This window comes from Chlorocebus sabaeus, chromosome 2, assembly GCF_047675955.1.
Source record: "Chlorocebus sabaeus isolate Y175 chromosome 2, mChlSab1.0.hap1, whole genome shotgun sequence".
Lineage (NCBI taxonomy): Eukaryota > Metazoa > Chordata > Mammalia > Primates > Cercopithecidae > Chlorocebus > Chlorocebus sabaeus.
This window is the reverse complement of record NC_132905.1, coordinates 17,721,068-17,738,148: the sequence shown is the minus strand read 5'-3', so window position 1 is coordinate 17,738,148 and position 17,081 is coordinate 17,721,068. Positions and strand designations below refer to the sequence as shown.

Genomic DNA, 17,081 nt, shown 5'->3' with positions numbered 1-17,081 from the left:
TGGCTCATACCTGTAATGCCAGCACTTTGGGAGGTCGAGATGCGAGGATCAGCTGAGATCAGGAGTTCAAGACCAGCCTGGCCAACATGGTGAAACCCTGTCTCTACCAAAAATACAAAAATTTGCCAGGTGTGGTGGTGCATGCCTGTAGTCCCAGCTACTTGGGAGGCTGAGGCAGGAGAATTGCTTGAACCTGGGAGGGGGAGGTTGCAGTGAGCCGAGATCATGTGACTATTCTCCAGCCTGGGAGCCTGGGTGGCAGAGTGAGACTCCATCTAAAACAAACAACAAACAAAACACATAATAGAAATCTCAACACATTCGCACCTGGTTCTGGTTACCCAGTAGTATTACTTGTGTACAATTAAGCAAGAGACCAAAATCACAGAGCAAGTGGACAGGGTGGGAATCACAGGGTAGGGAACAGATATAAAACCACAGATGTGCAGATTTCAGCAGAAAACTCAAGGATCCACACCCTGTGTTGGAGCAGAAGACTCTTTACAAGCGCACATCCCTTCAGCCATCGCTCCTATCCTTGGACCGGAAAGCAGGGCCACAGCTTTTGCTTTTGAACCTAGGGTCCTCAAAATGAGCGTGCAGAGTCCATAAATACAATCTGGTTGAAAACAGATGACACAACACACCTACATGAACTGTCTGACTGTTAAATTCATGTTACAAAACACTAACTTCAGGATTTATTTTTGAATCTTTTTTCCACAGAGAAAGTAACACACTTCTTGGGGAAAGGTCACAGATTGAGAAGACAGGCCCTGGGTAAAAATTAAGACAGCAAACACGGACATTGTCACACTGCCACAGGGGACTGCTGCTGAGGTCAGCAGGCCAGTCCACATGCCACGCAAGGTGGCTATTGAGCCAAGTCATAAAAATCTTCCAAATCAACATGGAACAAGTCCCACTCATTTTCAAAGTCTGTCAGTTCATCGTCCCCATCTGCCACGAGCATAAGCAACATCTCACCCAGCTCAAAGGTGACAACCTCTTCTTCATTGTTGTCAAAGGGGTCATTGTTCTCTCTTTCCTCAATGAACTCCTAGAAGTGGTTCCTTCACTGGGCCCAGTATCTGCTTGCCTGTCTCTATCCTTTCTATGGCCATCAGGGAATACCTGCTTGTAAAAACACATCCCCCAAGATAGGCAGCTCCCCCATCCTTCATCAAAATCGTTTCTGCTTCTCTTATTTCTCCCACCCGGTACTCACTGGGAATGACAAAGTTAGATGTGACCCGGCATTCTGGGTAGGACACTATGATCTTGCTCTCAAATAGCTTAGTGCCCTTCCACTTGTGAATACACTTGAGACAGTAGGTGTGGCTGCAGCCAAAGCCACGCTCACCGGTGCTGGCTTTCTCACAGGCCACCTTCATGCAGATCCCACACATCGTATCCTTGCTGCACTGCATAGCCAGTGAGAGCTCTGTTTCCTTCTCATGGGCCTCAGGGCAAGATTTTCACATGCTGTGGTCTCTGGGCAGCATCCATTGGAGGTAGGACCTGCAGCTTACATGATCACATGACTCTCTGTGGAGACACACACAGTTCTACCCATTTCCATCTCTCCCACTGCAGCCTAGGGGCAAAGCGGCTTCTTTGTTATCACAGCTGTTTGCTCTTTCTCTGATTCTCCCTTGGTCACTGCAGAAAGAGGCAGCATGGCTGCAGTAGAGTTGCCTGGGAACAAACTCAACAGCATCCACCAGTCCTCTGAACACGCTCCTACAGTTGCAAAGTTTGAATTGGACTCAGCTTTGCCTGTATTCGTTTCAACAAGCGGTCCAACTATGAACGAGAGACTTGAGGAAGCAGCAAGGGATGATTTTGTAGTCAGATCTGTAGCAGTTGCTTCTTTCCGTTTCAGTGGCTTGCTGAGTTCACATCTGCAGCGGCCTCCATAAATACAGCACCCTCGCTGAAAATACGTGCCCACTACACCATGTGGACTGTCAGAGAGGGAGTGCAAGTAACAACAGTTATCTCCTTCCTTACAAATCCCATGCACAAAATACCAGTAGGTGACCTGTTTAGTTCAGCCATTGCTGCCGCTACTGCCACTCCTTCTTCCCAACCCCAGGGACGGGGGTGGTGACTGTGGGATAGGGGTGGGATAGCTGACAATGCAGGTCCTGCTCCTGATATTGTGGCTGTTGTTTTGGGAGCTGCAGCCTCCACTGTGACTGTTTATCCCACACGCCCATTTTTGGCAAGATTAACTTTGATCCCATGGTTAAGATGATGTGTAGGCCGATATACTTTTATATCAATTGTTTCTTTTCTGCTGCTGCTGATAATAATAACTTTAAAATAGTAAGCTCCAGCCAGGCACGGTGGCTCAGGCCTGTAATCCCAGTTCTTTGGGAAGCCAAGGCAGCAGATTCACTTGAGACCATGAGTTTGAGACCATCCTGGGCAACACAGTATAACCCCCTCTCTAAAAAACAAAACAAACACAAAAACACTAGAAAAAATTAGCTGGGCATGGTGGTGCACACCTGTAGTCCCAGCTACTCAGGGAGCTGAGGTAGGAGGATCACGTGAGTCTGAGTGGTCAAGGCTGTAGTGAGCTATGATCGTGCCACTGCACTCCAGCCTGTCCCAGCACTTTGCGAGGCTGAGGCAGGCGGATCATGAGATCAGGAGATTGAGACCATCTTGGCTAACACGGTGAAACTCCATCTCTACTGAAATACAAAAAAAAATTGCCGGGTGTGGTGGCAAGTCCCAGCTTCTCAGGAGGCTGAGGCAGAAGAATGGCATGAACCCGGGAGGTGGAGTTTGCAGTGAGCCGAGATTGTGCCACTGCACTCCAGCCTGGGCGACAGAGCGAGACTCTGTCAAAAAAAAACAAAAAAAAAAACAAAAAAAAAACCTGGGCGCAGCTGCTCACGCCTGTAATCCCAGCACTTTGGGAGGCCGAGGCAGGTGGATCATCTGAGGTCGGGAGTTTGAGACTAGCCTGACCAACATGGAGAAACCCCACCTCTACTAAAAATACAAAATTAGCTGGGCATGGTGGTGCATGCCCGTAATCCCAGCTACTCAGGAAGGCTGAGGCAGGAGAATCGCTTGAACCTGGGAGGCGGAGGTTGCGGTGAGCTGAGATCACGCCATTGCACTCCAACCTGGGCAACAAGAGGAAAACTCCGACTAAAAAAAAAAAAAATTAGAGTATGAAAAAGATGAAATTTTTGGGAAAGAGGGGGAAATCATGTTAGGAAACAAGAGGTGTTGGTGGGAGAGAGGATTATGTGTCTAGCACATACAGCCTATAACACATAAATTTCATGTAGACTTTTGGCTTAACATTTTTAACAGTAAACCAGCAGGATTCTAGAGAAAATATAAAAAAATTTTCTTGCCTAATCTCTAGGTAAGAATACCAAGCCATCAAAGGCAGTGGCCACAAAAGAAATGACTGCCGAATTTTACTCTAGACAAATTTAAAATCTTGCTTTTAGAAACAAGTAAAAAGACACTTAGAAAATACATTTGTTAAGTATATGAAAGAAATGGTTTGTTGACTTCATTTAATTATCTCTTACACATTTATAAGAAGATTACACTACCATAAAAATGATCTATGAATATGAAGGGTAAGTAATAAAAGGGAAATGCAAATGAAGAATAAATATGTGAAAACAGCCCATAAACTACAAATTAAAAACGCAAATGTTTATTTATTTACTTTTTTTTTGAGATAGAGTCTCACTCTGTCACCCAGGCTTGAGTGCAGTGGCTCCATCTAAGCTCATTACAAACTCCGCCTCCTGGGTTCATGCAATTCTCCTGCCTCAGCCTCCTGAGTAGCTGAGATTACAGGTGCATGCCAGCAAACCTGGATAATTTTTGTATTTTTAGTAGAAATGAGGTTTGCCATTTTGGCCAAGCTGGTCTTGAACTCTTGACCTCAGGTGATCCGTATGCCTCAGCCTCCCAAAGTGCTGAGATTACAGGCGTGAGCCACCACACCTGGCCAAAAATGCAAATGTTTACATACACTTTTTGGCCTTTATAGTTGGCAGATTATAAAGAAAAATGATACATAGGATGGGTATCAGTTTGGGAAAATGTTAATTCTGATAATTTTTTTGGAATATAATTTCTAAAACAAATTATATTTGTTGGAGGCCACTCCACACCAAGTTGGAGACCATTCCATACCAGATTTAAAATGAGCGTGCACTTTAATAGAGCAATTCTATTTCTATTAATGTGCCCTAAGGAAATAGCTGTCCAAAGATAAGTGTGTAGGTACCTTTCTCACAATTCATGTTAACGGCAATACGCTGTAAAAAATCTAAATGTGAAAAAAGGATAAAATAACTTGTAGGAATCTATAAGGTGAGATGCTAGGTACCCATTAAAAATTATAATGCAGGTGACTTCCTGCTCACAAGGATATAAAAGAAAAAACAAATAATGTAGGGATATTCTAAGTGATATGGGTGGAGTTTACAATATTTTTAAATAAAATGTACTTTACACACAAAAATAAGGCATTGGTTGTTTTTTTTTTGTAAAAATAACACATATTTCCTAAGGGTTTAAATATATATGTAAATACTAAACACAGGGAAAACATTGAACCAAAACAAAAATTAAAAATCGACTTCATCCTCACACATAACAATAGTGCAGTCTATGCCAGGATTTTGTTTACAAAGGCCTAGGAAATTCAAAACTTGCATCATTCAACACTAATATCCCCCTAGGAATAGACATGGAATAGAGAGGAGGCGTTCTCAGGGGCATAAATTTACATTATTTGTGGAATATATGTACGCTAATGTTGCCTTTTAAATTTTCTCAGCTTTAGATCTGATGTTGTATTGAGTGTTCTCCACTAAATTAACTGCACAGTGCATTGTGGTGTTGGTTTAAGTATCTTTGTAGTATATTATAACATCTAATTTCCACTTCAAAGTAATTGATCTTCATGAATTTTTTTTTAAACCCTCTAAAAGCTCCACTGTTTAATGAATATTTGGATGGGACTGGTGTAGTAATTAAAATACTTAACATTTTAATAAAAGTAAATGTTAAAATAACTACATTACGAAATCGTTTAGAATATTCTAAAGCATTAGTAACAATGTGTTCATCACAGGACACTAGCAGTCATGGATCTGAATGTTAAATGAGTCTATTGTAGTTTATATGCTAAAGTGATATGGCCAAGTGTCATTGAAGTAACCAAAGTTCACAATTAGTGTTCTTTACTGCTTATAAGTGATATGACTCCTTACAAATTTTGGAAACTTTGGGAGATCTGTATGATATTGAAATTCGTATCTAATATTGATGTCGGGCAGGCAAGCCCCCAGATTAGGGCTTAGCCCAGGATGGTTTTTGGTGAGCTGGTGGTGTTGGACAGCAACTTTTACTGAGGTGGCAGTGCACAGCTGCAGCAGAAATACTGCTTGTGGAGTGGGGTTCCCTGATAGATGGTGTGCGCAGAGTAGCAGCTCAGGGGCACTTCCACAGTTATGTTTATACCCACAGTTTTTTTTTTTTTTTTGAGACAGAGTCTTGCTCTGTCGCCCAGGCTGGAGTGCAATGGTGCAATCTCGGCTCACGGCAACCTCCGCCTCCCAGGTTCAAGTGATTCTTCCACCTCAGCCTCCTGAGTAGCTGAGATTACAGGCACCCGCCATCATGCCTGGCTAATTTTTTTTTTTTTTTGTAGAGATGGGGTTTCAGCATGTTGACCAGGGTGGTCTTGAACTCCTGACCTCAGGTGATTTGCCCGCGTCAGCCTCCCAAAGTATTGGGATTATGGGCGTGAGCCACCGCCCCGGGCCTATAGCCACTTTTAATTATATGCACATTAACAGTCAGATTATGCAGAGATATTTAGAAAAAGGGTGGTAATCTCCAGGTTGTCAGGCCGTTGCCATGGAAAGAGGCTGTAACTTCCAGTGTTGCTATGGCAACAGTAAACTGACAAGGCACTCACTGGTAGGCATGTCTTATGGAGAGGGGCTTCTGCTTCTTCCCTGTTTCTTTAACCTGGTCTGCAGTCTGAACCTGCCTCTGGAGTCGAATCCCACCTCCTACCTCAATATGAGACATAATTATTAATATGATCATTCTTTGGCCTCATTTCAAATTTGTATAATTGAAATTCCTGTACTATAGGTGGCACTGTACTAAGTATTTTCGATAGCTTCACTTGAAATGTATAGATATAAACACTTGGAAATAAAGTCAAGAATACACACTAACCTGATGACAGTACTTATTTCTCTAGAGATGATCAACGTAAATGGGACATCTTGATAATATTTTACTCTTTTTATCAACAAAAACATGTATTCATTTTATTTGATACATAATTAAAAATTGACCATGTGAAAATAATGGTATCAGTAGACAACACTATACCTATAATAAGAAAAACCCAGAATCATAATCGAAAACTATCCCCCAAACTGGGAGGGAGCCAAAAGACCAAAAAATGAGTTAGGCAAGTCCAGTTTGGCAAGTAGATGAGTTTATTAGGACTTACATATATGGCACTCCTGGACAGCAGGGGAACAGCTTTAGAGATCCACCCTGCTTCCCAGCCCTAAGCTACTTTTTTATTTTTTGAGACAGAGTCTCGCTCTGTCGCCCAGGCTGGAGTGCAGTAGTGTGATCTCAGCTCACTGCAAGCTCCGCCTCCCGGGTTCATGCCATTCTCCTGCCTGAGCTTCCCGAGTAGCTGGGTCTACAGGTGCCTGCCACCACACCTGGCTAATTTTTTTGTATTGTTTAGTAGAGACGGGGTTTCACCGTGTTAGCCAGGATGGTCTCGATCTCCTGACCTTGTGATCCGCCTACCTTGGCCTCCCAAAGTGCTGGGATTACAGACGTGAGCCACCGCGCCCGGCCCCTAAGCTACTTTTAAGCAAATTTTCTGGCTTTTTGCCGACCATGTGTGCAATAAGACTGTTTTCTTGTAGATTCTTAGATACTCTCTGGGATGCTTGGGTTCATAGGGACACCTGCTCCTTGGCTGGGCACCATGACCTTGGCTCACCGGCTGGCCTTCAGGGTTTAGGCAGCAGACATACACCCTTAAGCAAACTGATGGGGGACCCATCACACTAGAGTACCACACTCGCTTAACCATATTATGAATGGGTTGGAGAATTCTAAGCTGTCTTTGCCCTTGGCTGGTGACTTCTCATATCTCATCCTCACAACTGCTACCCTTAAAGTAGGGACAAGATTCACCTCACTCAGGCTTTTGTATGTAAAATAGTAGAGCTCCCAGAGCTCCTAGGATAATGCCCATCTAATATAAAATAGGTGCTCCACAAAAGACAGTTAATTTCAACTTCTCTCATTTTACAGAGAAAGAAACTAGGGCCAAAGAGGGACAGTGAGTTTTTCAAGGCCCTACAGTAATTTTTATGAGCTGAGGCTGAAGTGTAGGTCCCCTGGCTGGCTGCCAATTCCCTCCCACTAGGAGATCTCCCACCACCCCCTTATTGGCTCCATCTTTCCTCCTCCTACCTCACCTTCCACCCAAATGGTCCTTCAAGTGAAGTAAGCACTAATTTCAGGTCTCAGTTATTTCCTTCCATTTTACCAGAGAGGAACCCAAGGGATAGAGTCGGTTGAGACAAGTCCAAAGATAAACACTATCCTTTTATGCCAATTATATTTTACTTTTTCTTTACACTTTAACCACCCAAGCATGCATTCATAAACACTCTATTTTAGCTTTGCCTGTTACTTGAAGTCTAGGTACATGGAAAAACACTTCACATGTTCCCTTGTGTTTATGTTTGTGACATTTGTTCATGTTACCATGTTTAGCATGTTATTTTTATTACTGTACAATATTTCAGTATATGAGTATACTGCCATGTAATTATCCATTCTACTTCTAATGGATGTTTGAATTTTTCCAGTTTATAGACATTATAGTGCTACTACGAACATTCTTGTACACAAATTCTGGTGAACAAAAGCATGACTTTCCATAAGATATTACCTAGGACTGTAATTGCTAAGTTATAGGGTACAGATATCTTCAATTTTAGTAGATAATGCTAAAATGTCTTCTTTTTGGAAATTGTAAAAATATACTCTTCACCAACAATGTGTGTGATTCCAGTTGTTCCGCATTCTTGCCAAAACTTGGTATTGTCAATCATTTTAGTTTTAGCCAATCCTTTTAATTTTAGGTGGTTGTGTGGTACCATGTCATTTTGCGATTAATTAGATTTCTCACAATTACTGATGAGGTTGAGCACCTTTTCTACACCTATTGCCCATGTTGATATTGGGTGTGTGTGACGTGCCTATTCAAGTATTTTGCCGATTTTTAAAATTGGGTTGTCTGCTATCAATTCAAAAAGGTTTTGTGTATATACAGTGTAAGAATACTGTGTCAGGTGTATTTATTGCCAATACTTTCTTCCATTGTTTGGCTTGCCTCTTTCACTCTTAATGGTGTCTTTTGAGAACAGGAGTTCTTAATTTTAATGTAGTCAAATTTATCAATCTTTTCCTTTTTGGTTAATGCAGTTTTGTCCTATTTAAGACATCATTTCCTACTTCAGATTCATGAAAATGTTGTCCTATTATATCAGCTAATGCTTTGTTTTACTTTTCACAATTAGACATGAATTCACATGTGATTGATTTAAGTATATGGTGAAAGGTAGATTTATTTTTCTCTCATATAATTTCCCAGATGACTCAACACCATCTATTGAAAAGACCATTCCTTCCTCACTGCTCTGCAGTATGGCTTTTTTCATAAGCTATATAGGTTTATTTCTGGGTTCTATATTTTGTTTCTGTCCTTTGGTTATCTGTTCTTATGCCAATATCATACTTAATTACTGTAATTTAAAAATAAGTCTTAATATCTGGTAGTAAAAGTCTCTTAACTTTGTTTTTCAAGATTGGCTGGGCTATTCTTGGCCTTTTGCATTTCTAGGTACATTGTAATGTCAGCTTATCAATTTCCACTAAAAACCTTGCTAGGAGTTTGATAGGGATTGCATTGAATTTATCAATTAACTTGTCAAATCTTGACATCTTTACAATATTTAGTTTTTCAATTCATGGACATAGTAATCACATTTATTTAGGTCTTTAGTTTTCCTAAGCCCTCCAAGTGCCCACTCATGTCTTTCTGGCATAATAGCAAAGTCCTCACTTTGACTTATGAGGCCCTAAATGATCCGTTTCCTGTTAACTCTTTTGACCTTCTCCCCTGCTGCTCCACCCCTTGTGAATATAGTCCAGCTATGGTGGCCTTCTTGCTGTTCTAGACCCTGAGGAGACAGCAGTGAACATATGCAAAAAGCTCTCCCCTTACGCAGTTTCCCATTCCAGTGAGGAAAATAGATAACAAACCATATCAATAAATAAAATACATAGTAAGTTAAATGGTGATGTGTAGAAGAGAAAAACATATACAGTAGAGAGAAGAAATACGAAATGGCAGGAGGTTAACGTTTTAGATAGAGTGGCCAAGGAAGGCCTGAGAAGATGGCTTTTACGTCGATATTTTAAGAAAGCGAGAAAAATAACCATGTGTGTTCCAGGAGGAAAGGTCTCCCAGGCAGAGAAATCAGAAAGTGTAAAAACTCTAGGACAGCCTAAATAGCTCCTTGTGTTCAAGGGTCGGTAAGAAAGCTACTGAAGCTGAAAAAGAAGAGGGCTAAAGGATTAACAGGAGAATAGCTCAAGTACGTAGGGTCTCATAAGGAAGAGTGAAGATTTAGGCTTTTAATCTGGCTCACGTTGGGGCCACCAGAATGCTTAGAGCAGTGAGTGACTCTGTCTGAACTCTGTTTTAAAGGGATTGCCCTGACTGCATGGGGGCAAGGGTAGAACCAGTAATCCAGATGAGAGACGCTGGTGGCTTGGATCAGAGTCGTATCAGTGAAATCATGGGAAGAGGTCAAATTCTTAATATATTTGGCAGGTAATCTGACAGGGTTTGTTGATTACTAGATGTGGATATATTAGAAACAGAGAAGTCGGGGTTGATGCCTCAGCCTAAGCAACTGATTTAATTCTTTTGGTAGTTGTAGAGCTATTCATATTTTCTATTTTTTTCTGGATCAGTTAGTCAATTTTAGTAACTTTTATTTTCTAAAAGTTTATCTATTCGGTCCACTTTTACTGGCATAAATTGTTCATCCCTCTCTTTTATGATATTTTAAATGTATGCATCATTTATAAATAAAACTTATTTTTATTTGAAAGGATTCATTTCTTCTGTTTATTAGGTTACCCTCGTATTCCACTATTCATTATTTGTACCTTTCCTCTTCTGTTCTAAGTAAGTGTCAATAGTGTTAATTTTATTAGTCTTTTTAATAACTGAATTTTGACTTTGTTGCTTCCTTGCATTGTATGTTTTCTATTTCAGATTGCTATTTGGTATTCTTTGTTTATACTTTGTTTTGCTGTTCCAATATCTTGAGATAAGTGCTTCATTATTACTTTTTTCTTGTATTCTTTTCAATTGTATGCACCTAAGATGATAAACTTCTCCCTAAGAACTGCTCTAACTGTACCTTGATAGACAGTTCTTTCTCATGATTCCGTTCAAACTATCCTTTTATTTCCTTTAGTCTGATAATCCCATCCAAGATCATTCATTCTTCATCTCCTTCTTTCCTCACTTTCCCAGATTTTAATCATGCATTTAAAAATGGATGACATATTATCTAAATACAGGCTCCTAGCTGCTAATGATACATTCATCAATGAACAAGATAGACAAATCCTGGTCCCTCATGGAGTGTACATTCTAGTGAGGAAGACAAATCAATTACAAATATATAGGGTAGCTATAAAGTTGGGAAACATGAGTAAATATTTTACTTTATGTGAGCATGTTTTATAATCAATTAACACCTGCACTTGATAGAGTAGGGGAAGGTCACCCAAAGTGAGTCTATTGGGATTGTATGTTATCCCATTATGCCAGAATGCAGAGGGACTGGTCTGATGATTTTCAAAGATGGATTGGGTGATATGGCCACATGGAATTGGCTGTGCATTCTCCAGATCTTAAGCTCATCAATTACTTCTTCTGAGGGATGCTAAATGCACTGGTGAGTCTTGTGAAAATCAGAGTCAAGGCCAGGTGCTGTGGCTCATGCCTGTAATCCCAGCACTCTGGGAGGCTGAGGTGGGTGGATCACGAGGTCAAGAGTTCGAGACCAGCCTGGCCAACATGGCGAAACCCTGTCTCTACAAAAAATACAAAAATTAGCTGGGTATGGTGGCATGTGCCTGTAGTCCCAGCTACTTGGGAGGCTGAGGCAGGAGAATCACTTGAACCCAAGAGGTGGAGGTTGCAGTGAGCCGAGACCGTGCCACTGCACACCAGCCTGGGCAACAGAGTGAGACCCTGCCTCAAAAAAAAAAAAAAAAAAGGGAAATCAGAGTCAAAGCACACTGAACCACACATTGCTAACTAGGGAGAAGAATCTGAATATACTGTAACATCAGTAAACAATTATATATATATAACATCAGTAAACAATTATACATACTCACCTATATCCAGGATTTATGGCCATCATGTAGATTGATAAGGAGTCAACGGCCAGAATAATTTGATCATGCTGATTCAAGCCCACATCTGTAGGAGTTTAAAGTCCTGTATAGAGGCCTACCACCTCTGCAAGATGCCTTGAAGTCTTTTTGCTCAAATTCTCCCTTTGCATGTTGGGGCTAAAGCAAATCTAGAACAAAGAATTACTGTTAAGGCTAAGTGTAAAGTATGTGAAGTATAAAGAGTAAAATGCTAAACAGACAAAGTCTTCAATAGATACAATGACTGCATAATGTATTGCTCTAACCAGGGCACCTTTGGGGGCAAACCGGGGTGCAAATAATTTTACTAATTGGCACAAGCTTCTATCACCTTGGTTAAATTAGGAGCTATGGTAACCCACATCAAAAATGGTAGTTTAATGAGAGAGAGAGAAGAGAAGAGGGGGTGAAGGGACAGAAAGGAACAGAAACAGAGGCATAGATAGATTATCAAAGCTGACAGGAGCTTCCAGTATCATCCAGTACTTATTCTCATCCTGTGGTTTACATGCCCTAAGGAAACTGTGGGTCTATTCCAACAAGTAAAGGAAACCACAGGATTTACTTGCCATATCTCCTTGGAGAACAAATTATACTTAATGTCACATAATAGAAGCCATTACTATTCTATGAAAAATATAAATACGGAGCAAATCACAAAATCATTTATTTTAAAAATAAAAACTAACCTTTTCAACAAATGGTGCTGGAGCAATTGGACATCCATAGACTTAAAAAAACCAAACCTTGACTTAAACCTCAAACTTTATACAAAAATGAACTCAAAATGAATCAAAGACATAAATGTAAAACTATAAAACTTTTAGGAAAAGTAAAAATCTTTAGACTGGAAACAAAAACATGATCCATAAAAGAAGATATTTATAAATTAGACCTCATCAAAATTAAAAACTTTTGCTCTGGCCGGGCGCGGTGGCTCACGCCTGTAATCCCAGCACTTTGGGAGGCCGAGGCGGGCGGATCACAAGGTCAGGAGATCGAGACCACGGTGAAACCCTGTCTCTACTAAAAATATAAAAAATTAGCCAGGCGCGGTGGCGGGCGCCTGTAGTCCCAGCTACTCGGGAGGCTGAGGCAGGAGAATGGCGTGAACCCAGGAGGCGGAGCTTGCAGTGAGCCAGGATCGCGCCACTGCACTCCAGCTTGGGTGACAGAGCGAGACTCTGTCTCAAAAAAAAAAAAAAACAAAAAAACTTTTGCTCTGTGAAAGACAAGTGAAGAGAATGAAATGACAAACTACAAAGTGGGAGAACATATTTGCAAACTACACATTTGACGAAGGGTTGGTATCTAATATATACAAAGACCTCTCAACACTCAACAGCAGGCCAGGCGCGGTGGCTCACGCCTGTAATCCCAGCACTTTGGGAGGCCGAGGCAGGCAGATCACGAGGTCAGGAGATTAAGACCATCCTGGCTAACACGGTGAAACCCCATCTCTACTAAAAACACAAAAAATTAGCCGAGCGTGGTGTCGGGCGCCTGTAGTCCCAGCTACTCGGGAGGTTGAGGCAGAAGAATAGCGTGAACCCAGGAGGCGGAGCTTGCAGTGAGCCGAGATCCCACCACTGCATTCTAGCCTGGACAACTGAGTAAGACTCTGTCTCAAAAAAAAAAAAAAAAAAAAAAAAAATCCAATTAGAAAGTGGGAAAAAGACATGAGAGGATATTTCACTGACAAGGACACACAGATGGAAAATAAGCACATGAAAAAAGTTCAACATCATTAGCCAGTAAGGAAATGCAAATTAAAACCATAGTGTAATATCACTATATGCCTATCAAAATGGCTAAAATAAAAAACAGTAACACCACTAAGTGCTGGCAAGGATGTGGTGAGACTGGATCACTCACACATTGCTGGTGGGAATGTAAAATGGTACAACCACTCTGGAAAATAGTTTGGCAGTATCTTATGTGCAATTACTCTACAACCTGGCAATTTTACTACTGGGCATTTATCCCAGAAAATAAAAACATATGTTAACACAAAAACCTATACACTAATTTTCATAGTAGCTTCATTTGTAATAGCCCCAAAAAGGAAGCAGCTCAGATGTCTTTCAAGGGTAAATCATTAAACAAATGGCATACATCCATACCATGGAATACTTCTCGGCAATAACAAGAAGCAAATTATCAATACATATAGTGACTTGGATGAATCTCCAGGGAATTATGTTGATGGTAAAAACCAATCGTAGAAGTTATATACTGTATGACAATATTTACATAACATTCTTGAAACGATAACATTTTAGAAATGGAGAAGAGATTAGCAGTTAGTTGGGACAGGAGAGAGGGTGGGGGGACAGTGGGTGTGGTTATTGAAGAAGCAAATGTGGGTAACACCAGAGATCCTGGAGGTGATGAAAATGTTCTGTAACATGACAATGGTGGCGAATACTAGAACCTACACATGATAAAACTGTATAGAATTAACACACACATACAAATGAAGTAAAGCTAAGGAAATCTGAATAAGATTGGAGAATTTTATCAACCTCAATATCCTGGTTTTGATATTGTACTATAATTTTGCAAGAAGTTACCATTAGGAAAAACTGGGTAAAGGGTACATGAGGTCTCTATTTTTTCTTGCAACTGCATGTCGATCTACAATTATCTCAATACGAATGTCAATTATACAAAATAGAAGTTAGACTTAATGTCTTTTTTATATGTGCAGTCTCAGGTTATACCCACAGAACCTCAGATATACTTGTATTATGCTGCTGACAAAAAAAAATGTGAAATAACCCAATGCTTTCATTTTAAAGATGAGTCACATAAAGGTTAGACGACTATCCAAGCTGATAAAGCTTGTTTCATTTATCATGGTTTCTGCCTTTCTATAGTTATAATAACGATGGAGAATTTTATGTCAATGTTAAGATGTCCAGTCCTGGGTTCAGACAACTTTGGGATATATCCTATCAGTACTCAAACGGTCTCACCATGTGATCTTAGAAAAATAATCTGTTTGCATTTTCTACTCATTAAAATGAGGTAATACAATAATCTCATACACTGGTGGGATTTCAAGATACTGAAATAAAATAATTCATGATGGTACAGTGGATGGGTGATAGGAGACTCTCAAAATAATGCCTGTTTTCTGGCATATTAAGTGCTGGACACTAGAGCTAAAGGTTTTGAATACAAAGAGATAAAAGGTATAGTTTCTGCTTCCATAAACAGAGTCTAGGAGACAGAATAAAATAATATAAAGATAACTGCAGAGAATAAAATGTGAAAAATAGGAGGGTACAGGGAATTGGTGGTTGAAGCTGGATAGATAAATGTGGCAGGTGGGGAAGGCACCTTTTTAGGAATCTGCACTTTGGCTAGGTGTATGTTGTCAAAGAGCCTAACAGTCTAGTCTTTTTTTTTTTTAAGCGACAGGGTCTCACTGTTGCCCAGGCTGGAGTGCAGTGATGTGATCATAGCTCACTGCTGCCTCGAATGCTGGGGCTCAAGTGATCTCATCTCAGCCTCCCAAGGAGCTTGGACTATAGGCACATGCCACCATACCTGGAATTTTAACATTGTTTGTGGAGACAAGGTCTTGTTATGTTGCCCAGGATGGTCTCAAACTTCTGGCCTCAGGAAATCCTCAGGAAATCCTCCTGCCTCAGCCTTGTAAAGTGCTAGGATTATAGGTATGAGCCACCATGGCTGGCCTAGAGCCTGGTCTTTTAGAGTCTGATGGATTTGAGGATGGAGCTCAGTGCTATCCCTCACCAGCTGTGTTACTGTGGGCAAAATTGCTTATTTTTTTAATCCTCCCTTTTCTCATCTCCAGAATAAGAAGATTGCAAAATAATAATTCCCTCTAGGGTGCCTGTGTCAGTTAATGAGATCGTGAATATGGACACGCTTAGCACTCAGTATCTTCCTGCAGCTTGCCAAAATAGCCACAGTGTATGCAAAAATGTAAATGTCTTTCTGTATAACTGGGCTACAAACAATGGTAGAAAACATAATCATACCACTCCAAGGTCATTTCACATCTTCATGTTTACAACAGACTATTCTGAAACAGTCATTCGATTGAGAAATTAAATTCTGTTTTCAACATTCACACGTGCTCTCTGGTACATTCTCTCCTCTCAAGTACTCCCTCTCCCTTTCCTCTGATTTTGCCTCAGAATTACAGTTGCCAATGAAAAGAGTCAAACTCTGTAAAATACTTGAAGAGATGTATTCTGAGCCAAATATGAGTGACCAATGGCCCATAACACAGCCTTCAGGAGATCCCAAAAACATGTGCCCAAGGTGGTCAGGCTACAACTTGGTTTTACACATTTTAGGGGCATAAAAGACATTAATCAATACAAATAAGATGTACATTGGTTCAGTCTGGGAAGGTAGGACAACTGGAAGCCAGGGGCTTCCAGGTCATAAGCAGATTCAAATACTTTCTGATTGGCAATTGGTTGAAAGGGTTAAGTTATTGTCTAAAGTCTTAGAATCAATGGAAAGGAATGTCTGGGCTAAGATAAGGGATTAGGGAGACCAAGTTTTTATCATGCAGGCAAAGTCTCCAGGTAGCTGGCTTCAGAGAGAATACATTATAAATGCTTCTTATCAGACTTAAAGAGTATTCTCTCAGTAATTTCAAAAGGGAGGAGGGTATAATGAGGCATGTTCGACCCCAATTTCCATCATGGCCTGAACTAGTTTTTCAGGTTAACTTCGGAATTTACTTTGCCGAGAGGAGGGGTCCATTCCGGTGGCTGGAGGGCTTAGAATTTTATTTTTGGTTTACATAGTCTTCGTGCAGGGAAGCACTTTAAAAAAAAAATGAAGGAACAAGGGAATATGTGTCAGGTCTGGGTGCTGGTGGCTGGGCCCTGCTGGCCTCTGTAGGGGCATTTCACCCCTTTGGGTCTTTGGTTTAGGCTTCAGTCCTGCTGCATCCTCTGCTGGGGTCGTTTAGTCACCCTGGCCTTTGGATGCAAGTGAGCATCTGGGCCCACTGTCCTATAAGGCCTCTGGTCCAGATGTCCTCACCCTATGCTCACCTCACCCCATCCCCGGCCACTCTCAGTCTCTGGCTCTCTGTATCACTTATTTATTACTGCTGAAACAAATGCCTGCAAACTTAGTGGCTCAAAATAAAAACTTTTCTTAGAGGTCTAGAGGTTAGAAGTCCAAAGCAGGTCTCACGGGGCTAAAATCAAGGTGCTGGCGAGACTTGGTTTTATACATTTTAGGGACACAAAAGACATTAATCAATACAAATAAGATGTACATTGGTTCAGTCTTTCTGAAGGCTCTAGGGGGAACCTGTCTCCTTGCCTTTTCCTGCTTCTGGAGGCTCCTACTTTCTTTTATTATCTGATTTTCTTGCCTCCCTCTTTTAAGGACCCTTTTGATTATATCAGACCCACCCGGATAATCCAGGATAATTTCCCCAACTCAGGATTCTGTAAGCCAAAACAAAACTCCCAGGCCCCCCAACAGACTGA

The 17,081-nt window shown here is 40.9% G+C and overlaps 2 protein-coding genes across 2 annotated transcripts in view; both read right to left on the bottom strand.

The window, feature by feature from the left end:
- Nucleotides 1-17,081, bottom strand: part of ZNF334 (zinc finger protein 334) — a 76,256-nt gene that overhangs the window by 25,161 nt on the left and 34,014 nt on the right. The window contains exons 7-9 of the transcript XR_012089222.1: nt 12,276-13,207; nt 11,548-11,735; nt 11-275 (exon numbers count right to left, since the gene is read on the bottom strand). The gene's annotated coding sequence lies outside the window, so the exon portion shown is untranslated. The remainder of the gene's footprint in view (nt 1-10; nt 276-11,547; nt 11,736-12,275; nt 13,208-17,081) is intronic.
- On the bottom strand, nt 272-11,642 carry LOC103244909 (E3 ubiquitin-protein ligase makorin-1). The gene is given in 5 exon segments (XM_073006190.1): nt 272-1,478; nt 1,480-1,535; nt 1,538-1,570; nt 1,573-1,967; nt 11,548-11,642. Coding segments are annotated over 5 exon segments (939 nt in total). The 5' UTR covers nt 11,574-11,642; the 3' UTR covers nt 272-1,049.